The sequence below is a fragment of the Columba livia genome, chromosome 3, assembly GCF_036013475.1.
Source record: "Columba livia isolate bColLiv1 breed racing homer chromosome 3, bColLiv1.pat.W.v2, whole genome shotgun sequence".
NCBI lineage: Eukaryota > Metazoa > Chordata > Aves > Columbiformes > Columbidae > Columba > Columba livia.
Window position 1 is genome coordinate 47,674,397 of NC_088604.1, and position 19,309 is coordinate 47,693,705.

Sequence of the window (19,309 nt, forward strand, 5' to 3'; positions counted from 1 at the left end):
GTTCATGGATTTGATGAGAATTGTGTTAAGATTTCCAGTTTTTTAGAAACAGTTTCTTTTTAAAATTAAATTTGGAAGTGTCTATGCACAATATTGGGGACGGGGGAGAACTGTTTCAAATTTAAAGTCTTGGTGTTATTGCAAGTTTTCCCATTAAAATATCCATTTGGGTGAAATAGAATAAACCATCAGGTGTCATAATGTATGTCCTGATTAATGTTAAGAGATTAAAAATTCTTAAGCAGTATTCATTCAAGATAAACAGAACTCGGTTGAAAAAATGATTAATAAAAGGCATAGTTTGAAAATAACCTTTTAACATGTGTATATATGTATATAAACACACACTCGCATGTATATAGGTACATATTTTTACTGTGACTCTATTGATTTTAATAATGCTTAGAACAGAGATAATTCTGCATTGAGGATTCGAAGTGGGGAGGAAGGGGATCTCCTATGCTCACTGGCTTTGTGACGCTGATTTTCTATATGCTAAAGGTTTATATCTTGAGTGGAGCTGCTTTAATAGGTATACAGAGAGTATATGTCTATGAATACTATGATACTGTTTAATTCATTTTTCCTAGAACTATTTGTTTAAATGGCTTAATAAAGGAAAGGGTTTGTTTTTATTATGATGGATTGGGAAACATTTAATAATTTTTTTTTAATGTCTTCTGGTAAAAAAGCATGTGTGCTAAATCTGGGGTTGGGGGATATTTTCACGATGATCTAAGAAAAACCCTAAACCCTGCATGTGTGTAAGATTACTTACCGGTTTGAGCTAATGATTTATTCAAGTTTACACTTTGCTAGCAAGGGCTACTTTGACGGTTAAATGTAGCTACTTTCTTACTTTACCACAGCAATATGCTTGCTGTTGTTTTACCATAAATTCATATTTATTCCTCTTCTCTTGATTTGCAGCTTTTTGCAAAAAACAAACCTCCAAAAGGTCTTTATGTCTATGGAGATGTTGGTAAGTTTCAGCTGCATCAATTCCAATGGAATTTTCTCTAAATGCATATTTATTCAAATTCTGAAGTGTCTTAAAGCTTCATGTTTATGTAGCATTATTGCTTTTATGAGTTTTCCAGAATTAGTTTTCTTCCACATGGTGATGGTATTTAATACAATTACACTCTGAATTCTGGAAGCTGTTGGATTGAACTACATTACAATTTGTAGTTTTTTCCAACATTACCCACTCACTAGTATTTAGGAATGCATTTTAAGAATTTGGGAAGTAATTGAGTGGGTCATAGAGAGAATTTATGTATTCTAATTGCAGCAATGCAGCATGAAAATATACTTTTCAAGAGGGAATACTAAGGATATTTTCCAGATGCATATGGAGCCATTTGTGCAACCTTTGTGCTATCTCTATATGGATCAAAATTTTAAAACAGGTTTTTGAACAGAAAATATAACTATTCTTTGCAAACAACCTGATCTTGTACTTATTCTGTGAAAGAGTATAGTTTCATTAGTTCGAAGCTAATGAACAATCACTGTTGTAATCAGTACATACTGTTCTTAAACTAACTACCTGTTGGGTGGGGTTTTCTTGTCTTTTATTTGAAGGCACAGGAAAGACAATGGTGATGGACATGTTCTATTCTCACTTAGAAGTAGAAAGGAAAAAGAGAGTCCATTTTCATGGCTTCATGCTAGATGTACACCAGAGTAAGTGCAGACACAGATATTCACATGAATCTGTGAAAAAATCTGTCTCATTCATGGGTATCAAGGTAACTTTAAGTATTTAAGCAAAAAAAAGTAAAAAATAGGAGAGAAGTTATAGGATTTTTAGCATTGTCTGTCATACCAGAGTACCTATTAATTGTGTGTTATTTCTTAAGCATCTCTTCTTAAAGATTCTGTATACCTGATTGTATAGAAAACTTGGGTGTGTATTTAGGATTAAATCTTTAACTAAATGTTCTCTGGTTACCAGTTAGCTTACACACAGTCTGAAGAAGGCAACTGCTAAAACTGAAACAGTAAAGGTTAAATTAAATCTGCATTTTGAATAAGCAAAAACTAAATCAGGTATAAATATGAAGGAGAATTAGAACTATTACTTAGTAATACTGTCAGTAATTTAGAGGAAAAAATAATAGAAGGAAGTTCATCCTAAGTTACAGAAAATTTTCTAACAGGATGAATAAGTCATTCCATTTTGACAGCAATACTGTTTTAGGTATGTTAAAATTTGCTTCTGTTTCTAAATTGTGTGACCTTGAAATACTGTGAAATTGTTAAATAATAGTGTAATTTACAAGTATTGTGACAGCTACATTTTTCTTGGGAAGCTTTTATCTGTGCAAACAACTTCTGCCACTTTTAGTGCCCTCTTTTCTGTCATCGTTGAGTCACTGTTGAGATTTTCTGCTTGTATTTCTTGTTATTTGTGCTTAGCAAAGGTAGCTTCTTACTGTAGGATCTTTGTTTTTGGGATGTTTATAGGCAGATGGAATACAATTCATGAGACAGTGAAATTTGTGTGCAATAATCTTACTTTGTGCCAGTATAATAATATTTACATTTTAAAATATAATTGTGTTGCTGTGTCTGAGTTCTTTTAACTAAATGCATTCTACATATGAGAGCATGCAATACACAGAACTGTGCCATTGATTTGTAAACACCGTAAGAGTTTTTCATACTCAGATAGAAGATTGAGACAGAAAATGCCAAATTACAAAGTGAAACTGAAACTAAGGTCATGAATTGGAGCAAGATAAAACTTATTTATATCATTTTTTTTTTAAATAAAGCATAGGTGTTTGATAGTAGCATTCAAGGGTTCTTTGATATTTGTTTATGCATATTTTTAAACAAGAAAATATGAATAACAGAATCTATGAGCTTTTAATAGTTGCCTGGATGCAGCTGAAAACTCTTTTGCCCCCTTGAAACTGGTCTAAGCTTGAATCTTTCTTATTTTGACTGCACTGGGTTACTTTTTATTTCGTAGCTAAATAATTTTGTTCTCCCCATCTTAGAAAAAGAAAAAATTGTTATTTTGTTTCCTTTTTTTTTTCCAACTCAGGAATACATCGCCTTAAGCAGAACTTGCCAAAAAGAAAAGCAGGATTTATGGCCAAATCATACGACCCAATTGCACCAGTAGCGGAGGAAATAAGTGAAGAGGCTGCTCTCCTATGTTTTGATGAATTTCAGGTAAGAAGTCAGTGATTACTCATTTGCTTCAAGGGAAAATTCAAAAAATTACTTTTAATCTCAAAATGTGACTCTTCCTACTGCTAATATAGTTGTTGAATCACTGGTCAGTTGTGAACTGTATTAGAATAGTAGCAGTTATTTCACAGTTTTGAAGATGGTGTGTTTTTTTTCTTCCAGGAGATAAGATGCAAGTTGGTGGTGTAAGTCCATTTATAGTGTTTTCATTTACAAGTCTTGTTACTGTCCAGACAAGGGGGTATTAGAGTTTGGTGAGAGGCTCATGAGTCCTGCAGGGCAGGAACCATCGTCCTGTTCTGGGTCTGTACAGTGCCCAGGAGAGCGATCGCCTGACGCTTGCTTTGCATGCCAGGTTTTTGCTGTAGTTCATATAATGCAACAGAATTGTCTCATGGAGAGGACAATGGATATAACATATCAAATTCAACCTAAATCCTTTTCTAGAGTTATTGGAGCCGTTAGCATGTCAGTGCCAGGTTATATTAACGTGGCTAAGAGTTTAAGAAACTTTCATTGAATTGAATATAAAAATTAAAAATAAACTCATAAAATGATCGTTGCCCAAGATAACTTGGTTGTTTAATTTGTTTTACACAGATTGTGAATTTTATTTTATGTGCATTTCACAAATTTACATGTGGAATTGCTTTATAAACATTTCTGTGAGAGAGGCTAGAGGTACTTGGCAACTGTAATCAGCTGAGATTTTTTTTGACTCAGAAAATCCAGAGCAAGAAAAGAACAAATCTGTGTTAGTCCTCAAATCACCAATAGTAAAAGAATAATCCATGAAGAGTAAATTGTCTGTGTTATGTTCTTAAATTAATACATTACTGAAATAGAGCAATTTATATCACCTAGGTATTATTTTACAAGCCTGTGCACCTGAGAAAATATCCGGTTTATGATCAGCTTGCCTGGAGGGGATTTTTGTGGCTGTACAGTAGTAGGTGTTTTTGTTTTAAGTTACTTTTGCATTTTTCAACAAGGTGTAGTCATTTGATCTGTGGTTTCAGAATGTGTGGTGTCATTGCACTTGCTGCTGTTTGATCGTTAAATTGTGCTTTCTGTAGTGAACGTGAATGCTGAGCTTCCAAAACTTGCAGTATAAAATATAAATACAGAGACAGTTGTGTTTATGCTATGAAGAGATGAGAAGATTGGGAGAGGGCAAGGAGGAACGTTAACTGTCGTGTTATCAAATGCTCAAATGATAGAAGGAGACATATTTGCTGTACCAGGCATTAGTGTAAATACCTGCTTTTCTGTATAAAAAAATCCCCACTGCTTTCATATCCTAGTGCTGCTGTGTTTCCAGACTGTCATGTTTCCACACGCTAAAGGGAGAAGCTGGTATTTTTTGTTTCCAAATTGATTGCCTGCTCCCCCTGCTGACTTGCTTGAGGTACATCAATCACTTCTAGTTGTAAAAATCACCTGGTTTGTTGGTGGGTCACAGTTGGGAAAGTAATACAAGAAGTATACCAGGTGTTTCAAAAAGATGGACCCAATTTCAAATATACAGCGATTTCAAATTGGGTCCGTCGTTTTGAAACACCCAGTACTTTAAAACGCGTATCTAGGACTTCACATTCTTATGTGGATTTTTAAAATCTACTTGTTCTGGGTATACTAATGTCCTAAATTCACAGATTTCTCAATAACTGGATTTCTTGACTGATTTTCTGTAGCATGGAGTGCTACGCAGGCTTTGCCTACTGTAGAGGAGTCCCAGCTTTCTGAAATTTTTCAGGAAGCACTGAATTTGGGATAAGAAACCTGCTTAAATAGTCATAAAGTAGTACAGTGACTGGAAGAGCAGTTCATGTGCTGACATAATTAACATTGATAATAAGGAGCCATATCTAATTCAGGATGTTTGTAGCTTATTTCCTTAGTGAGATAAGGGCTACATTTCACTGCAACCTGACTCACTCGTATTTAAAGTATTGTCAGGTTAAAATGAAACTCAAAAGAGCTGGAGACTCAGAACATACGCTGCTCTGACTTGCAGGCAAAGCTACTGTCTGTTTGGACAGGTGGAAAGTCAAACTGGCTCTGTACTACTTTGGCAAAACAGTTGTGTGTGGAGCAAATATCAGAAAACTCATGAGATTTTCTTGAAACGCTTCAGGTTGCTTTCAAATACCCATTGGTAAAAAAAAAAAGAGACTAAAATGAGAATATTTGTTTATCTGAAGATCAGACACGTGGGGAGTGAGACTGTAACAGGGGCAGCAAACAGTAATGTTAATGCTCATATTTCAGAGGAGACCAAGTGCAGAACTTCAAAAGACAAGAGCATTGCCAGGGGTGACAGTGGGCTAAAGCAAAACAGAAGTATTCTGAAGTGAATCTTCCTGGGAAGCCTAGAGAGCTGTTGAATCAGCGGGCCAGTGACTAATTGATGTGGAAAAATATTCTAGTATTTCTAAACGTATTTTTGTGTGTTCCAAACTATTGTATTAAAAAATAATTACTATGTCTTAAATGCTTCTTTTTGTAAATGCTGTGTGATAGCCAGGACCTTAGTGATGGCACTAAGCTTCCGACTTTGCTCATTCTGAAGCAGATTTTTTCACCAGCGTTTTCCTGAGCCACAGGCTCTTGGCTATTAAAGCATTTCTATTTCTTATTGATCTTTGTCATACAGTTTACTGTAAATATTAAAGCCTTTTTTAAAACAATGAAAGTTTCAAGCCATTCTAAAAATGTGTCCTCATTTTGAAGAAAAACCCTAGAATTATTAATAATCCATTTGTAATTATAATTTTAATGTTTCAGAACACAGAGGTTGGCCAAAAAAGAGAGAGACTAGTTATTGTTTAGCGATCAAATAACTATCCACAGGTAATTAGTCTAATTTTGGCGTGTGACTGTAACCTATGTTAGTATTGATAATGAGAACAGAATCTGTACTTCTTGGTAAGCTGGATGATCATACAGCGTTAGTCTTTACATATACCACTGGTACCACTTGGACTTAAAGCAAACTACAATTTAAGTAGTTTTTACTAACCTGCATGCTATTAAAAGCCTCTAACAAAAATTAGGTTCTTATTTTTGTGCTTATACTAATTACTGATAATACATGCTTATGTTTGTCATTCATTACGTGGAACTGTACCAATCAGTGGATGACTGAGTCTCAGGCACTTACACATGTAAATTAACTATTAGTCTAGTGTTTTTTTCTAGTGTTTTTTTTCTTCTTTTTTTGAGTGAGTGAGTCATAATGGAAGGCAGCACTAGGTCATAAAATAAATCTTTTCTCCTAAATGCTAATGAAATTTCTCAATTCTCTCCATTAGCAGGCTCTCCATATTGGTAATTTGTAGCCTTTGCTTTTGTTTCCTGTTGCAATGTATTCTGTATATAGTAAAAACATGAAAAATGACAATGCTGTAGTTACTGTCTTCTACCTGCTTTACCTTTTAACAATTTTCTGTCTTTCCTAAGCTGTATTAGATAAAATAACTCATATTTGCATCCCGGTTCTCAAAATGGCTCTTGCTTTTTGACAGACGTTTTGAGAGTTAGTGGTTTTTTTTGTAATGGAGTTGAAAACATCAGAATTCAACATCAAATAACAGTTCTCATTAATAAGAGAATGTAATTAATTGTTTAATTCCTATTTTCTAAAGGTATCATGTCTTACAGTATTTTTAAACAAAGAAGTCTGTAACAAAATGATTTATGTAGTACATTCTTAAAACTTGGCTATGAGGTTTGGTTTATGATACAGGAAATTCATTTACTCCTAAAAGGCACATGTATACTGATTCCTTGTGTGTCTTGTTTTTTTAGGAACAGGGAAAGTTCCTAAATTTTAGTATTCAGAAGAAATAAATTATTGATAGGTAGGCACATAAGCAGATACATTAGACATAGAGTACAATAGTGAATTACTACGTGCTTGTTGGAGTATCAGATCTTAGTGATCAGAGTTGTGCAAATCTGAGGGGTGTGTTAATGGTTATGTAAAAGTTTGGTTTTGAAAAAGGAAAAAAAAAAATCCATATTAATGCATTCTATAGAACTACTTAGAATAAATCTTTGCAACAAGGAAACTGGTGTTTACATATGGTTCCTTAGGAACAATATTGCTTCCAAACTAGCTGTCAGAAATGTAACTTAAATCTTTTACTGTCTCTAGTGTAGAATTTCATTTTTTTGCTGCCCAGAAAGGACATTTAGAAATGGGGAGATGATGGGGAGTGCGATGGTGGTGGAGTAAAATTATACTGGTTGGAGTTTTTCTCTAGATGTATTACCATCACAACATACACAGCTAAACTGGTGAAAGCATTGCAGCCTGTCAATCTGCTGTGTAATGAGTGTGCATACACCATTTTATTTCTTCAGAACTGGGGGCTGTTTTGGTAAGTCAAAATGCAACAAGTGTCTAATAGTCAAAGTGAATGCAGGAGAAACAAATGTAACAAATAAAGATGTTTACTTATTAGGATTGCTGATCTCAGCTGGAAAACTCCTTTAAAAGTATAAATTGCTGTTGTAACAATGGGCTTTATTCAGAAAAAAATTATTACCTTTTTTCATTTGCTCTCTCTTTCCTTTTATTTCTTGGTACTGTAAAGCAAGTTTGTTAAGCTAAACTTCAATATTTAAAGAAATTTTACTTTATAGCTTATTTTTTTAGCCTTGTAAAAATTTTATTTTCCCAGTATCACTTGTCCCGTCCATTTTTATTTTTCATTTGTGTTTTGTGCCTGAAGGTTAGAAGAGGCTGACTGTGCTGGAAGTGACTGCCGTGCCTTTTGATTATTCATGGACAGTAATAGAAGGCACTTAAAAAGAACAATGAAATTGCTTATTTTTGTGATGGGCCATCTGTTGAATTGTTTTTTGCAACAATCACACAATAGTATCTATGTCATATCATTCTATTTTCAACAGCAGCTGATTATGTATAGTTGGCTACTTGTCTTTATTTCTGAAGTCCCATAACCATTTAAATTCACCTCTGCAAACCTTTGCTTCAAAGGTAATAGAAATGTAAAACAGCCGATGTGTATTTTCTTTCTGTCTTGTGTTTTTTACCATGTGTTTCTAATTAATTAGGTCTCTTAAATGTTTAGGTCTGTTTTCTGTGTCTCCCACCTGTAGTTCTATTATAGAAGTTAACATGGAATCATTTAGCAATCAGTAAAGAAATGGTGGAGTTCGGCAATAAAGAGCAGGCAAGTTTTGAAAGACTGTGGCATATTCACTGCTTATTAATTATCCCCTTTATTTTTTCTCACCAAGCAATAATTAGAATCTTTCTCCATGGCTTTCACTAACAAGCATTTTTCCTAGCTACAAAGCCACTCGCGGATCTATTGCAGCAGAAGCTGAAAGCAAGATTAAACAAATGTGTTGTCTTCTGCAGGTCACTGACATTGCTGATGCCATGATTCTGAAGCAGCTTTTTGAAAATCTGTTCCAAAATGGGGTTGTCGTTGTGGCAACATCTAACAGGCCGCCAGAAGGTAAAAACAAACATGCGACTAGAATTATCCAAATACAATTGTTTTGTAAGATACTGAGATTCGTTATATTAAAATCATATGGTATTTAATACTAATAAACTCTCGAGTCTTCAAGAACCTGAGATATTCCAATTCGTCCCATTTTTTTGTGTTTTTAAGAAAGAAAGGGTTTTTGCTAAGTCTTACCCCTCTCTTCTCCCAAACTCAAGGTGTTCCTCTTCCCATCTCCTCCCAGATCCTTGCATGTTTGCTGATATTCTCTACTCTATCCGAACCAGTGGGAAGGTATTTGAGGACAGGGAAGTTGAGGAGGGGTGCAATACTGCCTCTGGTTTAAATGTGCTCTAGGGTAGGAAACGATCACATTCTGCAGAAGAAAGGGGGAATGGAAGTACATTGCTTCCTGGTTTCTAACTTGGAGACTTCCAGACTTGATCCACCAGCTCAAAAGAGAACCCCTTATCAAGATGCCATTGTCACAGCTTGGTTTGAGGTCACGCATTGGATATTGTTTAGGTGGAGAGTTGTTTCCATTTCTAACAATATTTTTAGATAGAGAGTGACTAGCTAGGTACATCCTTCTACAAAGTCCCCAAATCTGTATGGGTTTTAACCAAGCAGCAATTGTCATTTTTTTGTAGAGGAGAAAAATGTGTGCAGCATTATCTGTTAGCATACTGCATAATTTCTATGCAATTTTTATGACACTTTAGATTGATTAATTTCAGATGTTTGCAAAAATTCCTTAAGAGTCACAATATTAACTGTAAATACTGGTTAATTTTTCTGCCCAAATTAATTGAGTAGAAGAGGATAACTAAATATTTACAATGCATTTTATCTGAGGGGAAAAAATACTCAAATATTCTTCCTAGAGGTGGAAACAAATTCCTGATGGTTTCTTTTCCTTGTTTGAGCAAGCAAGATGAAATCGTAACTCCTGTAGCCGGGTTCACTACAGATAAGCTGGATGCTGGTACCTTACTCAGTTGGGGAGCATCCTTGTGTTTTTTGAAGCGCCACTTTTTGAAGTTCAGGAGAGTTTTTTATTACAACCTGGGGATCGTATCCCACATCTTAAACTGAGATGTTAATCTGTGACTGTTATCGTCATATGGGTTTATTTAATACATATTAAGTCACTGTGTCAACCTGAAAGACATCCATTTGTACTAGCTGCTCCACGGAGAATGTCAAGAACGGCGTCTCCAGAGCTGAGCGGTGGTGCAGCCGGACGCTGGTCACTGCCTGTCTCTTCTTCCCTTCCCACTGCACGTGCCTGATCACAGCAGGTCTGAAATCCTCCTGTGGGAAAGAGAGTTGGGTCAGTGCCGTGTGCTGCATCCAGCTTTAAGACTGAATTGAGAGGTTCATTTCTTGTGGATACAAATTGGAAAAGTGGCTTTTTCATTAGAGAGCAGCTGTACCTACTTGATGACCATTAGTGATACTCTTAACCATGTTAAACTTCTGCTTCAGCAGAATATGAAGGGAAATATTGAGGTGGAGTGTTCAAGGAATCCTGGTTTTGTTTCTCAGCCAAAATTAATGTTTTTTTTTTTTCTCATTCTCACAAAACAGAGACATAATTCAAAACTCACAGCCTTATTAACTAGAAGAACTAACAGAAGTAGCTGTCTTATAGTACTGTTATTTGTCCACTAATTTTTGCAAGTAAATATGAATTGGTTGCTGTTTTACCATACGTGTAGCTATCATGATTTGCAGAGTATTGAATGAAAGTGATACATGGCTTCATACAATTCTGTTAGTAATTAGCGTGCAGAATCACCTTCACTGATAATTTTCCAAAATGTTTCTCTGTATATATCCCATTTTGTGAGAACCCTTGTGTAGGTGTCCTGTTGGCTCCTCATGCATACTGGATCTTCTGTCCACCATGAGGTGTTGGTAGAGCATGAAAGCTTTAACCTAGTTGTAGCCTTCAGGCATTACGGGGAATATAGGTGGTATTAATAACCTGGCATGGTCTTCTCAGGAAATTTTGGTGACACCTTTGCTGGTTATCTGTATTCTTTTATTTATTCCTCCTGTTAGTCATAGGTGCTGTACTGACTTCTTATCAGGCTTCCCAATAGTAATGAAAAAGTGCAGCCCATCATGCAGTATAAGCAATGACATGTTGGGCGATTGAATAGGTTCCAGAGAAGACAACTTCATGCTGTATAAACTATAGGGATAAATAAGATATAAAATGCTGATTTGCATTTTGTTTTATAGCATCTTTTATTTGAGGGCAGATTTGCATTTTGTTATGTAACATTCTGATTTTTTTTTAAACTCAGTTGTATTTTTAGCAAGTTTGCATAGGTTGACATACTAATTGATACTTTTTTTTTTTTTTTTTTTCCTTATTTTCCCTTAGGGTTGACCCTTTATCTGACTTTTGAAAGGGAGTGTACACAGTAGAATTGCTGGAAGATAAAGTATACCACAGTACACTGAACAAGAGTGATACTAACCTTTTAAACTCGAATAGTGTATTTTTTTATTCTATGTTGGATTTTCCCCTCTGCCATATACTTGGGACTTAGCAGGTGCATAGTTTTGGCCTTATACCAATGTATACCCAGCATTACTTTTTTATATCCTTACTTTAAAACAGATGCTGGTTTCATTTCTTCTGCTAAAATCAGTTATATGTTGTTAGAGATTTAAGTCATAGCTCCCTGACTTCTTCACTTTCTCAGGATTTTCCTTTCTTCCCTAAGAATGTATTGGATTTTCATACAGCAGAAGAGAAATCAATTTCAGCTCTCCTTTTCTGCCTTTTGTTCCTCCTCTCTCTAGCAACATCGGGTTTTATTTGCCAGACTAAAAGACAAGCTGACATTGTTATTAAGACTAAGTAGCAAAATGGTACTGATTTCCTTTCTTTCAGATCTCTATAAAAATGGTCTTCAGAGAGCTAATTTTGTACCATTCATTGCTGTGCTGAAGGTAAGGAGAGTCACTCGTTAAATGCTTTTCAATTTCGCTCGCTGTATTAATGAATTAGAGATTTGTACAGGATTGCTTTGATTCTAGTTTCCAAATAAGATGTGTATTCTTTAACTGTTTGAGGCAAATGTAATTGAAGGTAAGGCAAAAAGGAACACTTCCTCTCTAGAATTAACATCTTGAAAGCTGGACGTTTTTAGTATGACAAAAAGTTACCTTTTTGACTAAGGTAGCAGAATTTGTTTGCTTGGATAGGACTTTTTACTGATGTATATATGCTGTGTAACACACTATTCCTCTGACAGTAACACTGTGGTGTACTTATGGACATCGTACATTTATTGTGCCACAAAAACTTGAGGTACCTTTGGTGCAAGGAAAGTGGTGTTTGGTACATACCCTCAATTACCTTGTTTCTGGGTCATTCTTATGTGTTTTCTGAACAGGTATTTGTGAGGCTTCATGTAACGTTGAACAAGCAGCAGTTCTGGAGCTTCCTGGAGTCTGCATGTTGTGGTATGGCAGGACATCAGTTAGAATGGCTTCATTTAGATTAAAAAATGAACCATCCTTTCTTGATATGAATAATACAATCAGTGCTGATTTTGCTATTAGGAAAAGCCCATATGTTGAACTACACTTTCAAGTTCCGGGCAACTCACAGAGATTCTTGATTCATAAGCTATGATTGTACTGTTATGTTATTGAGAGCTAGCATACGGCTCCTGTGTCCTGCTCTGCCTGGGTTGAAATGACATGTAAAATGGAAATAACAGCACTTCCCTACCTCACAAAAGTATTGGCAGGATAACTACATAACTAATGTTAACTATATCGGTATCTAAGATAAAAGAAGGTAAGGTATTGTTTAGGATAGGTTTGGCTCAGTGACAATTGCTGAATAGATACATTGGTTGGCTGTTTCTGTTAAAGTGGTCACCAGTAAAGCAGTTGACGGTGCCTTGGGTTTTCAATGAGACATTTTAGGATTGTAAAATTGCTTAATTGCGTAAGCACCTTTGAAAATCCCATCTAATGTTGACAGTTGAGCAATTACATGGTTTCAAAGTTAATATGCCAATGTCATGAATGTGACACTCTGTATCTCAGAACGGTGGTGTATAAAGTCAGGGAGGTTACCAGTGAAAGTGATTCTTGCCTGGATGGCTTTAGAAAAGTCAGAAACGTAAAAATAAATGAGCAACTATTTCAATTTCAGATTCTTGAAAGGGTTTATTCTGTAGCTGACTGCATTGGATGCAGGAGAGATCCTGATCATAGAGCATTTTCAAGAACAGTTTTGTTTTTGACATGCAGCATCTGTGGTAAATCTTTCTTTTCTGTATATCTTATCTTGTTGCCTCTTAGTTTTCTTCATTCATAAATGTAAGGCTCTTTCATTTCATTGATGATGAGACTTAAAGAATATCTATCATGCATGCTTATTTGTAGTTTCCTTTTTTGTCTTTTTGGCCAGCTGAAGAAAAAAGGTGAAATGTAGTTTATGCATGCAGAACACCTCATCAGGAATGGGAAAATAATCTAAATTTTTAGAAGGGATCAGGTGGATAGAACCCTGAGAGAAGCCCTAAAGGTGGATTGCTTTAGAGCTGCGACAGGAAATGGAGCAATGCAAAAAGAAACAAGTGGCACAACCCAGACTAGAGGTAGATGAACATTACCATAATAATAAATGCAGAAGAAAGGTTTCACTCAACACTATTCACAGGGGCCTTTCTGAAATTATTGATTACTTGTGGATGTTTTTTTCCCTTTATCTTTGTGTTTTAATACTGCTCTAAATATGTCTTCATATAATGTTGCTTTAATAAATATTACCAATATAACATGATCTTTTCCCAAAAACTTATTGTATCAGAGGAAGCTTATCAAGAATTCATTCTCTGACCTTAGTTGGAAAATGGAAGAGTAATGGCAAGGTATTAAAAATAATAATTAAAAAAATTTCCAGGTCTACATTTTTAATTCAATGCTTCAGAAGTATATCTATCTATCTATCTATCTATATATATATATATAAAAGCACACTGGATTGTATTTTGAAGTAAGATTTTAACAAGTGACCTTTATATTGCAAAGGCATGGATAGAACTAAATTGAGACTCTGGATGTGGTAGTTTGAGAATTGCAGATTTAGACATCCCCAATGTGTGTATAATCTGTATCACTGAATTCATGTTAATGGATGGAGTAGCTTCTGCCTCATTTTTTTAATAATTGCATATGCGACTTCAGGAAATGTAAAGACAATATCCTTTAGGGTTTTGCATGGAAATACAAAGAAAGAATATTACACTAGATGCTTGCAAGTGTTTGATTTCCGGTCTTCTCAACCTTGACCTTGCTCTGTCCCCACCATGTGTGTCTCTGGTAGCGTCAGTCTCATGTAACCTGTTGCCCAGCTGTGGCTTTGACAACTCACACGAACTCCTGTCTTGGTTTTTGCTGCGCTCAGAACCTCCTGCGGGGCTTTTGCGTGGGGTTTATTGGGGGTGAACGGGTGGGTTGGTTTTGTTTGTTTCAGAAATTAACTTTTATGATCATAAATCTTAAAAAAAGGCTTTAGCACTGAAAGTAGTTCAAGTTCAGCAGAGGAGCTTTGAATTCCTTTAAATGTTCTTGGAAAGCTGGGATGAATGGAAAGTATTGACAGTACATTTCTGTGAAGAGATGCTTCACTTGAAATAGATTTCAGGCTCTTTCTGTTCCTCATAAATGGAACACATGGTTCCTAGATGCCCTGATAACTGTTATACAAAAATCTTTCTCTGTCTTCAAATGATCAACAAAAATGGTTTCTTTCTAGTATATGCATTTGGGTTCCTATTTCTTACAAAGACAATCACACACCAATTTGTGTGGAATAATCAAAAAGGTGAAACAGCACCCTAGGAGAGATACAGTTATCTTGCAGAGTTTGTCTTTTTTATCTTTCTAGGTGGTAGATTACCGGGGGCAAGTGATTGCTGAATGTCTGCAGGGGGAGGTGCAATTGATAAGTTCCACTTTTTAGGGCCACAGAAAAGCCCTAGGTTTGCGTATGGCTCCTGGCAGCTCTTCCTGCCCTGCACGTATCCCCTGCCTCATTTGGAACATATCCCAGTATTCTGATCTTTTGAAACTTTAAATAGTTTGAGATCTGATTTTTCATTGATTTTTTTTTTTTTTAAATCCTGTAATTTAGAGTCGTAGTTTTCATAAACAGGGAAAAACTCTCAATTGTTCTGTTCATTGTTGGGGCTAAAATTCTTTGGGACTGAATATTCTTTATGAAAGGGGCTTAGTTTCTGCAATAGATAAGAGTGCTTCTTCAGTGCATGAAATTTTACAGAGAGAGAGCTGTTCAGAGATAAGTATTAGGAAGGAAAATCTTTTGATTCTATAATTGCAATTAGATTCAGTCCCTTCTGATTGAGCTTTTAATCTTGCAGTGTCTCTTACCGAGCATTTTAAAGCGCATGGAACTCCTAAGTGATTTTTTTTCTAATAAAGGCAGTTCTTAAAAACATTCCTTGCTCACAGTTACTCTGTTCAACTGCACAGAGCAGAAATACCTAAAATTGTTAATCTAAGCTAATATGAAATATGAAAACTTTCTGAACACTTTAAAGCTGGTTTATAAACAAAGTTATGCATCTCTAGCAAGTTGATGTAAGATCTGAAGTGAGGTTCTTCAAAAAAATAAAAAAACATGCTTTAATATGTGAGTTTGGCTGTAATTTTGGCTACATTTAATTTTTTGCAGACATATAGTGAAGATACTTACACCAGCCCTTAACTGTTCTGGAATCCTAATTCTAATTCAGTGACTGGTTCAATACTTAATTCTTCAGACAAGCAGGAGGGAAAGCTCCTCAAATAGGTTGTTATGTAAAGTCTGTAGCTGATATAAGCAGTTCTGAGCTTCCAAAGGTTTCCTGGAACTGTAGTGTGAAGTTTTAAAATGTCAGGCTGAGTCAAAGTACCAAATACGTAACTTGTGCGTTTTTTCAGGTTTTCTTCATGCAGTAGACCTGCACTACACTGAATTCTAACTGAAAGTCAGCCAGTTTTAGGACCTTTCATAGCCTGAATATACCTTTAAAAGCTACAGTTAAAAAAAAAAATTAAAAAGTTTGGCTTTGGCTGCCTGCCTTTTGTTTTAACTAAAGAGAGAGAATCAACCAGAAACCTGTTGTCAGTAAGACATGAAATTACTGTAAGCTTCCTATAGAGAACTTTATTTCCTCCTTCTGCTATTAGGGACAAGGTAATTATTTATTTTAAAACTCTTTGGTTAAAATGACTCTTAAGGGTAAGCATTGTACGTTCCTCTCAAATAGAAAGCTATGTATGTTTACACTAAATTAGTTAATGATTATTTGTTGACATTGTTCTCTGCTCTGGTTGGTTTCAATTAAAATATACCCGTTCTTTCAAAGCAAGAAATGGAGGAATTTAAAAGCATTTTGACTTTTCAGTAACTTAGTTTGAATATGCAAAAAATATTTGTTTAAAACATTCAGAGCTGTTCCGAAACAAATTGTGGGAGTTTGCTTTGTACAAAGGCATTTGGTAGCTATAAAATGTCTTTGATGGGTGCTCTGAGCTTTTGTCCAACCACCTGGGTGAGAAATGCGGGGATTTGTGGATTGGCAGATCTGCCTCTTTCCACCACCCCCCCCCCGCAAAAGAAGTCATCTCCTTGATGAAATTGATTTGTCAGTTTGTCCCAGTCTAATGGTGTGATAGCCCAGCAGCTTTGAGCATGTTGAATAGTTTAAACCTGCTTTTGAGGTCAGTGTCAGCCACTCTGACCCCTGTGAACTGTCACCTGAGTCAGAATTGCAGGGATTAGGCCTTTGATATTGTGATGGTTTCGCCTATCAATTGACTTTTTCATTACTGAAGATGTTGGGCCTTTTGTTTCCCTTCTTAGTATGTAACCAAGCAAACCACTAAGTAGAAGGAGCATTTGTTCTTGTTCTCTCTCTCTGCAAGTAATAGAAGTACTTATCTTTTGTGAAGTGTACCTAATTAAACATAGGACAAAATAAAAATAGAAAACGTAGCATGATTGCAAGTATTTTTGTGCTGAACATCAGTATAATTTCTGGGTAATTTTAGTTAGACAAATTCGTGAGACTGTCAACTAACAAAATGCTGTATATAGAGAGCAAGGTGTCAGATTAGAAGTCACCAGCCCTTTCAGCATTCAGCTTTCTGGGCCTGTGTGTGCGTGTTTAAATTTAAACACTAGAATTATTTGAATTCTGTAGTTCAGAGCACTTAAGTGTCACAATATTTTACAAGGTACCTGTTGCTTTACTGTGTTCTCTAGATACTAAGCTGCTCACTTTGTTTAAGTTCTTTGTCTTTCATACACACACACTTGCTCCTAGCCAGTTTATTTAGCTGCAGATCAAAACTTTATCTAAGGATAAAATAGTCTCTCCTGTAGCTCAGTGCTGGGCTCCCTGCCTTCTCGCTTCCTTTAGTTGTTAGAATTTCCCGAATTCTTGCTTGGTGTGTTTACTCCTTGATTAAAATGAGTAAATCAAAGCATATCATAGATATGGAATAGTTGATTCCTGCTGGATCAGAGTAAATTAGTCTAATTACACGTGGCAGTTTTATTTGCTTGTGATGTAATGTGAAATGAGGTCCTGCCTCCCCCCAAAAAGCCCAAGCCAATTAATAAAGCTTTTAAGCTCTTTGTCACAGGCCACCGTGGAGGTCTGCAGAGAAGAACTTTAATCCAATAAACATTTCATTTAGATCATGAAAAGAAAGCATGAGGAGAAGCTCCTACAAGAGAGGGTGTTTCCAGCAATTCTAGCCGTGAAGAGATGTGAGGAATTTGCCAAATTAACCAAGAGGCCTTCATATTTAACACATAAATGTGTCAAAACTAATAATAGAATAATTTAATTTGAGTTGAACCTTATATTGTTAAAATTCTAAGAAGCCACGACTGTTTTCTTCAAAGACTTTACTGTTGAGTTGGATGGACAGGGCAAGGGGAGGTTGTGAGAAACCCAGATAGCAAATAGCACTGGCCGAAGCTGGTGGAAAGGAAGAAAAAAAAAGAAAAAGGAATAGATAATTAGGTGTAATTAGTGTGTATGAATTGTTGTCTCCCTGCCCTTGGCTTGAATAAATTTCAGAGAAAAAAACCCCTAGTGGTGAAAACGCTTTGATGTAAGAAGAGTCATTGTGGTTTGGCAGCATAAAGGCAGTGTTTTATACTTCTTACATAATGGTCGTGATACAGAAAGAGTGAATGGACCCAGCACCCCCCAGCCTGCTTTACAGCAAGGACTTTTGGATTCCCTTGAAACAAAATGCATCAGAAGTTTTCAGTTGTTGGTAATGAGGTAGTGGACCTCATCAGCACTAAGCGTAAGCCATCTTTAGCCTTTGTTTAGATCTTAGTAGTTTGGTTTTTTTGTTTTGTTTTTTAATTCTGGGAAATACAGTTTCGTAAATCAATACTACTTTTTTCTGGGTTTTTTTCTGGTTTTTTTTTTTTTTTTTTTTTTTTGTTTCCGTGCCTGCCAACAGTTCTGGCAGGAGCAAAGGCTAATACTGGCCAAAGAAATACAAATCAAATGTTAAAACGGAAAAACAACGGCAAAAAAGGAATCTAGACAAATAACTTCATCCAGGGTATAATTCCAATTAAGTACATGTATTAGGCGTAAATTTGACCCTTGGCTTAAAAAACATCATGTTATCAATTCAGAGTGAACTGTTGGCATTTCTTTTTCACAGCACGCCACAACTTGTTTATTAGGAGACTGAAAGTTACAGTCATTATTGGTTCTTTAGCGAAACGGAGTGTTGTACAGTGGTTTGTGGGTTGATTTTGGGTTGCGGTTTGGTGCTTTGTTGTTGTTGTATTTATACTTAGACTGCAGGGAAGATTTTTCTCCTAAGTGAAGTGAAATGGGGAGAGCTGTTCAGTGTAATTCTTATGGCATGAAGTTTACTCTGCCATTCTTCGGCTCCCTGACTGGAAAAAGGAGAGGCTACTTGTCTCCTACCCAGCACAGCCACATCTGTACCTCCTGAATTCTTTCACTTTTGTCTGAATATCTGAAATGCTATTCAGAGAACAGTACATTTTAAGAGTCTCTGTCTTTATTCATGCACCATTATTTTACAAGTTAATTGTCTATTTTTCCTCTTCTTAGGGGGTAGCTGATTTGTAGCTAGACATTAAAATAAGTTATTGAAAAGTTGTACAATAGATCGTATGTTCCTTGTGGTAGCAAGAGTAGTGGGGTTTCTTAGTTGTTAACGTTTTGAAGGCTGTAATGTAAACTTGTGCAACTTCCATTGAACCAGTTTTCCCTCTAAATTTGTCTCCGCTAAGCTCTTCAGTTTAAAGTTTAAATGTTCTTGTCACAAGTGTAAGAAACAGATTTGTTAAAAGAATTGTATGTGGCAGTATTTCACTTCCCAGATCTTTGTGCTCTAGGTCCATTTAAAAATAATTCGCAAATAAAATGTTTTTGTCATCCGAAAGTAATCTGAGCATGATTAGTTTCATTTATGTTGTATACTGGGATGGCATTTTGAAAGTTTTCCTCAAAATTTGTTAGTGTGGATTTTGGGGGTTTGATTTTATTTTGTTTGCCTTT

At 35.7% G+C, this 19,309-nt stretch overlaps 1 protein-coding gene across 4 annotated transcripts in view; it reads left to right on the top strand.

The window, feature by feature from the left end:
- Positions 1–19,309, top strand: part of AFG1L (AFG1 like ATPase) — a 69,729-nt gene that overhangs the window by 15,063 nt on the left and 35,357 nt on the right. For 3 of the 4 annotated variants that reach the window (XR_010471870.1, XM_065059679.1, XM_065059677.1), the window contains exons 3-7: positions 931–982; positions 1,588–1,689; positions 3,059–3,189; positions 8,603–8,702; positions 11,605–11,663. Coding sequence is in view for 3 of the 4 variants with exons in the window: in XM_065059679.1 (XP_064915751.1) it covers positions 931–982; positions 1,588–1,689; positions 3,059–3,189; positions 8,603–8,702; positions 11,605–11,663 (444 nt within the window). In the remaining variant the exon portion in view is untranslated. The remainder of the gene's footprint in view (positions 1–930; positions 983–1,587; positions 1,690–3,058; positions 3,190–8,602; positions 8,703–11,604; positions 11,664–19,309) is intronic. The other variant, XM_065059678.1, reaches the window with a different exon arrangement.